Source organism: Balaenoptera physalus, assembly GCF_965194825.1.
Source record: "Balaenoptera physalus genome assembly, chromosome: 19".
NCBI lineage: Eukaryota > Metazoa > Chordata > Mammalia > Artiodactyla > Balaenopteridae > Balaenoptera > Balaenoptera physalus.
The window spans coordinates 66,114,496-66,123,207 of record NC_138900.1 but is presented as its reverse complement, the minus strand read 5'-3'; the positions used below and the strand labels follow the sequence as shown (position 1 = coordinate 66,123,207).

Here is an 8,712-nt window from a genome sequence, read left to right as displayed (position 1 = left end):
AGACCTGTTTACACGTCATGAACTTATCAGTTTAATAAAGGAGCCAAGAATCCTGAGCAGTGCCTGGGAACTCCTGTTTGTCCATGGCTAGAACACAGCACGCGGAGATGTGCCCCCTCCCCAAAAAAAGCAAAACAAACACTAAGAAGTCTGTTTCCAAAAAATACTTTTTTTTTTTTTTTTATGCCCCACGGTGTGGCTTGCAGGATCTCAGTTCCCCGATCAGGGATTGAAGCCGGGCCAAGGCATTGAAAGCTCGGAATCCTAACCACTAGGTCAGCAGGGAACTCCCATGCTTCCAAGAAATACAAATCTGATCTTGTGATAAAGATCACAGAGAGGCAGAAAACATTCAATTTTACTAAAATGTGAAGACAATCATCGTGTCTTCATTTCGGAAACTGCCCAGAGCGCACACGTTGCGAGGCGGAGGAAGGAGAGACCAACGGGCAGAGAAACGGGCAGAGCGTTCAAAACGACACGGCATCTCTGGATGTCAGTTGTTTTGAATTCCACGGCCTTCGAACCCCCAGGTTGCTTAAGAAACACACATTCTCCAAAGTCACAATTTGAGCCCGATTCAGCCAGTGACATGCGGGGCGCCCGGTTAAATCTGAACGTCAGAAAAACGACTTCAACTACAAGTACGTCCCGGGTCCTGCGTGGGACACACTCCTACCGAGATGCTCCCCGGTACGCGGAATCGGCCCTGGGCCGGCACCGCGCCCCTGCGGCCTCGGGGGGCGGGTCCCACCTCTTTCTCTCCTTCCAGGGGACAGAGACCCCGGCTGGTGCGCCCCGCGGCCCCGCAGGCCCGTCCATCGGAAATGGTGAGTGGGCATTCCCGGGAGTGGGGGGGTGGGTCTTCCGGGGCCGACGCCCATCCAGGCCAGGCCGGGGCCACAACCGAAACGCGGCCACCCGCGCCCGGCCCAAACTCCGCTCCGTCCCCGGGCCCCGCCGTGTCCCACCCCGCCCCACCCCGCTGACCCCGAGGCTCGTGGCGCCAGGGCCCAATCAGCTGCCAGGTAAGTGCCTAGAAGGCAGCGTCTGATTGGCTGAACGAGGGCCAGTCAGCGGCGTGCGCAGAGGGCCGTCGCCGGAAGAACCTGGCCTCTGGGGCGGGGAGGCGGAAGAGGAGGGGCCTTGGGGGTCGGAGGAGGCCCCCGGGAGGGGCCGGGCGCAGTGAGGAGGACGGTCTGTGGGAGGAGTGATACGCGTGGGCCAGTCCACGCTTTCGTCACCGCCGTCGTCATGAGCTTCGTCACCCCCCTCACCACGACTTAGAGTCGCGGCGGGCACTTCCGGGAGCCCTCGGGTGTCCATTCGGTCTGTCAGCGCGCACTCATCCCGAGCGCGTCATGACAGGCAAGTGCCCCCTCAGTCCTAAACTTTGGGCCACCACGCCACACCTGGGGGCCCGGCACCCGAGTCACCTGAGGGAACCCGGACCCCGAGTCACCTGGGGAAGCCGGACCCCGAGTCACCTGAGGGAACCCGGACCCCGAGTCACCTGGGGAAGCCGGACCCCGAGTCACCTGAGGGAACCCGGACCCCGAGTCACCTGAGGGAACCCGGACCCCGAGTCACTTGAGGGAACCCGGACCCCGAGTCCCCTGGGGAAGCCGGACCCCGAGTCAGCTGGGGAAGCCGGACCCCGAGTCACCTGAGGGAAGCCGGACCCCGAGTCACCTGAGGGAAGCCGGACCCCGAGTCACCTGAGGGAAGCCGGACCCCGAGTCACCTGAGGGAACCCGGACCCCGAGTCACCTGAGGGAAGCCGGACCCCGAGTCAGCTGAGGGAACCCGGACCCCGAGTCCCCTGGGGAAGCCGGACCCCTAGTCACCTGAGGGAAGCCGGACCCCGAGTCAGCTGGGGAGGCCGGACCCCGAGTCACCTGAGGGAACCCGGACCCCGAGTCACCTGAGGGAAGCCGGACCCCGAGTCACCTGAGGGAACCCGGACCCCGAGTCACCTGAGGGAAGCCCCAGGACTCCCAAATCACCCTGTCCCATAGAAGCTTGTACCAGGTAGGCAGGACAGATACCATACCTACATCATGTAAGCCCAAAAGGGCAATTCGTTGTTTCACCTGAGGATGTCAGGAGTAAGTCGTCAGGAATGGATGTACCCAGATGCTCAAGGATGGTGGTCAAGGACTGTTTGTCTCCACCTTCGGCTTTGCTTTCTTCCCCTCCTGGAGGCAAAATGACCAAGACCTCTGGAGGCTTACAGCCTCAACAGAAAAGGACATTCCCTTTCCCAGTAATTTTAACACAAAGTCCCAGAATGGGTTTCATTGGGTTGACTTGGGTTATAATACCATTCTGAGCCAGCCTCTGAAACGAGCCGGCTTCACCTTCTTGGCTGGGGTTGTGGCCCCCCGCAAGGAAACAGCAGTGCTGTCATGAGCGTTGGGGGCTTGGGTGCTGTGCAGCGCAGCATCCCACATCCTGTGTTGTCGAGGATCAGCCGGGGGAGTTGAGCTCAGTGACCTGAAGCGATTGCTGTAATGGGATAGCAATAATAGTGATTATTATGATGATATCACTTTTACCATTTCCATGTTACACATCGCTCTCAGGGAAGCTGGTCTTTGTGTTGGTTTTATGCCCACTGGACACTCTCCATACAGTGGCCAACATTCTAGCAACTTGTTTTGGGGAGAATGGGAAGAGTAACAGAGGCTATGCAACCCCAAATGCTTTGTCATCCCAGAGACAAAGCACCCAGGTTTTTATACTGCAAGGAATTTCATTAGATGTAGAGCTTTGATGATATTTTCCTTCAGAATTCCAAGTATGCTCAGGGTGTCTGTTAAAGCCTCATATATGTTGTGGTTGGCAGCTCCACGTCTTGGAAAATTCTCACCAGGTTGGAATGTTGCTGTCTCTCCCAAAGGGCCTAGCACGGGTTTAGCTATAGTGTGCCTGAAGCACGTAGGTTTGGGGATGCAGGATTCCACAATAGCTTGACATCTGGGAACCCCCAGACCTTAGCATGTGAGTGTGCACATACCTGCTTCTATTGTCACCCTCTGCCCCCTCTTAGGCTCAGAATGATAACCCCTTCCACTCTTGGGGTTTAATGGTATGAGCCAAGCTGGCCCAGGCCCTCACCCTAGTACTCCTGCTCCCAATTTACACGAAGCCCAGAACTTTCTAAGCCTTCCTGTTCTTTTCTAGGGAAAGAAGCACATTTCAAACTTTTGGGGAAGATGTGTGTCCCATAGATCATTCGGTAAGGAAAGCAAATCTCAACTACTTTGCCCCAACCCTGACACGCCTCTGTGGGGTGGGGAGAGCAGAGAATGTGGGTCCAGAAGTAGCATCTCCCGAGAGGGTGTGTCAGACAGGGCAGTCCGTGGTTTCAGGGACCATGCAAGCCCCCACATCTCTATGTAGGGTCACCCACTGCTTCCCCCACCCCTCAGTTTTTCATGACAGGGATTCAGGAGGCCTGGGAGAACAAGTGTTGCCCCTTAAAGTGTCTGCTCTGAGCATCAGCTCCATCTGCCCCTGGAGAGGATGACTTTTCCTCTTTGCCTGCCTGTGGGTGTGGTGGGATCACATGGGATGGTTGTGGAAGCCTTTGCAAACATAAAGCGCTGTATGCAGATTGACATGGATTGCCACAAAAAGAGCAATCATTCTCCCCAACCCCTGCTAGAGTTGGTTGTACTTCCCCATTTTTAGGGGGGAAATCCAAGACTTGCTCATGGTAATGTGGCTGTAAGTGGTCGCACATCCCATCATACCTGGTCTGCAGGCTCTGGTGGTCCCCCTCTAAGTGACTTTGGAGGGCCTCAGGGCAGGCCGAGATAGCCTGCCTCTTTGTGAGCTTCGGGAGCTGGGGCTCCTGTCCCTGCACCTGCCCCTGGGTGCCCTGTGTTAATCTTGCTCCCTCTGAGCATGGATTTACTATTTCAGAGAGTACCTTGACTCACATCACTAATGCAGCATCACATTTGATTCTCTTTTTTCTGCCTCTGGTTCAGATGTGCCCTGCCCCCAGCTCTGTTCACCGAGAGCCCATCTGCTGTGAGTGCCAGGCCAAATTTGGGGGTCGCCTGCCGGTGCGCAGGGCTGAGGCAATGCTGCCTTACTGGGTCCCTCTGTCCTTGACCCCGAAAGCAGGTAGGTGACTTGAATCAGGGGTTCAGATTTATGGAGATACGATTGGCATATGATAAACGGCACATATGTAAAATGTAGTGTTTGATAAATCTTGACATATGCACACACCCGTGAAACCACCACTACAATTGTGACAATGTACAGTCATCTCTAGGTATTCAAAGGGGATTGGTTCCAGGACCCCTGTGGATATCAAAATCCAGGGTGCTCAAGTCCCTTGTATAAAATGGAGTAGTGCGGTACTGGTACGCAACCCTAAAAGGTTTCCTTGTGCCCTTTTGAAATTCCACTCAACCCCCTCTGCCCTGCGGTGCTCAGGCGACTGTGGATCTGTTTCTGTCACTATAGATTCATTTGCATTTCCTTGAATGTTATATAAATGGAAGGCAACTATGCTCACCACTGTCCACCAACTCACACTATATAAATGGAATCATCTAGTATGTACTCATTTTGTCTGGCTTCTTTTACTCAGCATGATCATTTTTCAGATTCATCCACGTGGTTGTGTGCATTGATAGTTCATTCCTTTTTACTGCTGAGTAGCGTATCGTTATACGGATAGACCACAGTTTATCCATTCATCCAGTGAAGGATGTGTGGATCATTTCCAGCTTTTTCTATTCTGTCCAACAAATAAAGCTGCTGTGAACATTTGTGTACAAGTCTTTGTGTGAACATGCGTTCATTTTTCTTGGGCAAGTACCTAGGAAAGGCATTGCTGCATCATATGGTAGGTATCTGTTTAACTTTTTAAGAAACTGTCAACTGTTTTCCAAAGTGGTTGTACCATTTCACAATCTCTCCAACAATGTATAAAGTTCCAGTTCCTTCACATCTTCACTGACACTTGGTTTGGTCAGTCTTTTAAATTTTGGCCATCTTAATAGGTGTGTATCTCATTGTGTGTTTTTTTTTTTTTTGGCCGCACAGCTTGCGGGGTCTCAGTTCCCCAAGCAGGGATTGAACCCATATCCTTGGCAGTGAAAATGCGGAGTCCCAACCACTGGACCACCAGGGAATTCCCTCTCATTGAGGTTTTAACTTGTATTTCCACAATGACTAATGATGTTGAGCATCTCGTCATATATTTTTGCCATCTGCATATCTTACTTGATTTGTGTCTTTTTTGCCCCTTAAAAAAAATTGGGTTGCTTTTTTTAGATTAGTGAGTTTTGAGAGTTTTTTATATATCTGAATACAGGTTCTTTACCAGATATTTAATTTTCAAGTGTTTTTTCCACGTCTTTGGCTTGTCTTTTAATTCTCTTATCACTGTCTTTCAAAGGGCAAAAGTTTTAAATTTTGATTAAGTCCAGTTTATCAATTTAATCTTTTCTGGATCTTGTTAGGCGTGCCTGTCCCCAGCATAACAATGGATCATGCTTTCTATGCATTTCTAAGAAACCTTTGCCAACCCAATGTCAGAAAGGTTTCTTCTATGTTTTCTTCTGGAATTTTTATAGTTTACTGTTTATATTTAGGTCTGTGGTCCATTTTAAGTCAGTTTTTGTATATGGCATGAGGTATGGACTGAAGTTTATTTTTTGCATATGGATGTCCAGTTGTTCTAATACCACATATTATAAAGCTCATCCTTTCTCCACTGACTTGCCTTTACACCTTTGTCAAAAACCAATTGTCCATATACACGTGGGTCTATTTCTGTTGCGGTATTCTGTTCGCTGACCTGATTGTCTATCCTTGTACCAGTACTACACTAACTGGATTACTGTGGCTTTATAATTATAAAAAGTCTGGAAATCAGGTAGTGTTAGCTCTCCAACATTGTTTTTCTTTTTCAAAGTTGGTTATTGTATGCTCTTGGCATTTCCACGTGAATTTTAGAATCAGTTTGTCAATTTTTTACAAAAATGTCCTACTGGGATTTTGATTGGGATTGTGTGTAGATCAATTTGAAGAAATTGTCTTCTTAGCCATACTGAGTCTTCTGATCCATGAACATGGTAATTTCTATATTTATTTAGGTTTCTTTACTATTTCTCAGCAGTATTCTGCAGTTCTCAGTGTACAGGTCTTGCACATCTTTTGTCAGTTTTATTTATAAGTATTTCATATTTTTGATGACATTGTTCTTAAAAGTCAGTTTATGTTTGCTCATTGCTAATATTTAGAAATACCATTTATTTTTATATTTTGATCTTGTGTCCCACAGTATTGTTAAACTCATTCTGGTAGCTGTTTTTGTAGATTCCATCAGAATTTCTGCATGGATGATTATGTTATCTCCAGATTGAGATGGTTTTATTTCTTCCTTTCCAATCTGTGTGCCTTTTATTTATTTTTCTTGTCTGATACACGGATAGAACTTCTAGTAAACTATTGAAGTGGAGTGGGAAAGACAGACATCCTTTTTTTCCCCTGATCTTAGAGGATACGTTTGAGTTTTCACCATTAAGTATGATGTTAGCTGTAAGTTTGGATGCCCTTTATCAGGCTGAGGAAGTTCCCTTCTATTGCTAGTTTGCTGAGAGCTTTTATCAGAAATGAAAGTTGGATTTTGCCTGTGTCTATTGAAATCATTTTATAGTTTTTCTTTTATGGTTTATTAATGTGATGAATTATATTGATTGGTTTTCAAAAGTTAAACCAACCTTTCAAACACATTTAATTATGATGTATTAATCCTGGCATCGTAGAATCAGTTGGGAAGTATTCTTTCATTTTCAGGAAGATTTTGTGTAGAATTGGTATTATTTCTTCATTGAGTGTTTGGTAGAATTTGCTGGTGAAGCCATGTGGGCCTATAGCTTCCTTTGTGGGAAGGTTTTCAACTACAAATGTAATTTCTTTCATAGATACAGAGCTATTTAGTTTATCTATTTCTTCATGAGTGAGCTTTAGTAGTTTATACCTTTCAAGGACTTTGTCCATTATATCAGTGTGGTTGAATTTATTGGCATAATGTTGTTCATAATATTTCCTTATTGCCCTTTTAATATCAGTAGACTCTGTAGTGATTGTAGAATGTGGAATCTCTCGTTTCTTGTTTTTTAATAGACTCTCAAAGGGGTCAGTGTATCAAGATGACTAAGTCATATTGTTCTAGGCAGAGGTGATAGCCTCAGTCCCTCCTGTTGGTCATTGTATCATTTGAAAGTTGGGCAGAGTAAGTATTATCATCTCCCTTTGGCAGATGGGCAAACTGAGGTCCAGAGAGGGACGGGGGCTTGTCCAAGATCACACAGTCAGTCCATAGCAGATCAGGGTTTAGAATCTAGGTCTCTGGCTCTGATTCCAGCACTCTCCCCACTGAATTTTGTTGCTGGGTGTCAGGGGTAAGGGTGGAAGGAATATAGAAGTCAAGGTGCCCAGCACATCTCACCAGGGTGACTGCCCAGCCTCCCAGCTGGTCTCCTTGCCTACATCCTTTCTAACTCTGACTGTCCATTTTCTGATCTGTAGCTGGTGAGCTTTTAAAACCATATATCTGGTCCTGTCACTCCCCCGTGGAGACCCATTTCCCTCAGAATATGGACCAAACTCCCTGACACAACTCTTGGGGTCCTTCTTGACCTTGCCCCTGCCTGGATATCCAGTCCCCTTTCCGCTTGCTCCTCAGGCTCCTGTTCCATCAGAAGGGAAGTGTTGGGTGCAAGAAACAGAAAACTGACCCACAGTGGGTTCAACCAGGGTCTTTGGTAGAGAGAGGATTCTTCTAGGATTGGTTTTTTGGCTTTATGATGTCTGCGGGGACCCAGATTCTCTTCATCCTTCCACTCAGAGTGTTTGTGCTGTCACTTCTAGTGTTTTTAGATGGTGGCCACGGGTCTCTGTTTTACACCATGTTACACATGGCAGAAAGTGAGTCTTTCGGAGTCTTCCAAAGGCTTACTCTACCACTCTCTCTTTCTTCTCAGGTATAAAACATTCTCAGAAGCCCCAGCTGACTTCCCCCCTACCCCCCAACCAAGACTCTTTGCTGGCAAAGTGGGACTGGCTGATCCCTGGGGCCTGGCCGCTTTGCCCCATGAGCAAAATTGGTTTCTTTTTAATTTATTTATATTTTATTCATTTATTTTTGGCTGCGTTGGGTCTTTGTTGCTGTGCACGGGCTTTCTCTAGTTGAGGCGAGCAGGGACTACTCTTTGTTGTGGTGCGTGGGCTTCTCATTGCGGTGGCTTCTCTTGTTGCGGAGCACGGGCTCTAGGCGCATGGGCTTCAGTAGTTGTGGCACATGGGCTTCAGTAGTAGTGGCTCGCGGGCTCTAGAGCGCAGGCTCAGTAGTTGTGGCGCACGGGCTTAGTTGCTCCACGGCATGTGGGATCTTCCCGAACCGGGGCTCAAACCCATGTCCCCTGCATTGGCAGGCGGATTCTCAACCACTACGCCACCAGGGAAGCCCCCCCCCGCCCCCCCACCTTTTAAAAAAAACGTAAGTGGTAGCATACAGTGCTGCATTTCCCACTTAATATCGTGTCTCTGTGCTCATTCTGTATCAGGACAGACAGGTCTGCCTCATTCTTTCCAAAGGCCACCCATTCCCTCTGTTCCCACGTCCATTATTTATTGTCCCTTATTATAGGCATTCAGGCTATTTGGTCACTACAGCCA

General features: G+C 48.4%; 1 protein-coding gene across 14 annotated transcripts in view; it reads left to right on the top strand.

Moving 5' to 3' along the window:
• The first annotated feature begins 982 nt into the window (after nucleotides 1-982).
• LOC309648402 (uncharacterized protein C16orf95 homolog) overlaps nucleotides 983-8,712 on the top strand; it is a 487,317-nt gene continuing 479,587 nt past the window's right edge. For 13 of the 14 annotated variants that reach the window (XM_082436948.1, XM_082436942.1, XM_082436947.1 and 10 more), the window contains exons 1-3: nucleotides 983-1,368; nucleotides 3,187-3,241; nucleotides 3,999-4,137. In XM_082436948.1, coding sequence (XP_082293074.1) covers nucleotides 3,999-4,137 — 139 coding nt within the window. In that variant the 5' untranslated portion in view covers nucleotides 983-1,368; nucleotides 3,187-3,241. The remainder of the gene's footprint in view (nucleotides 1,369-3,186; nucleotides 3,242-3,998; nucleotides 4,138-8,712) is intronic. The other variant, XM_082436946.1, reaches the window with a different exon arrangement.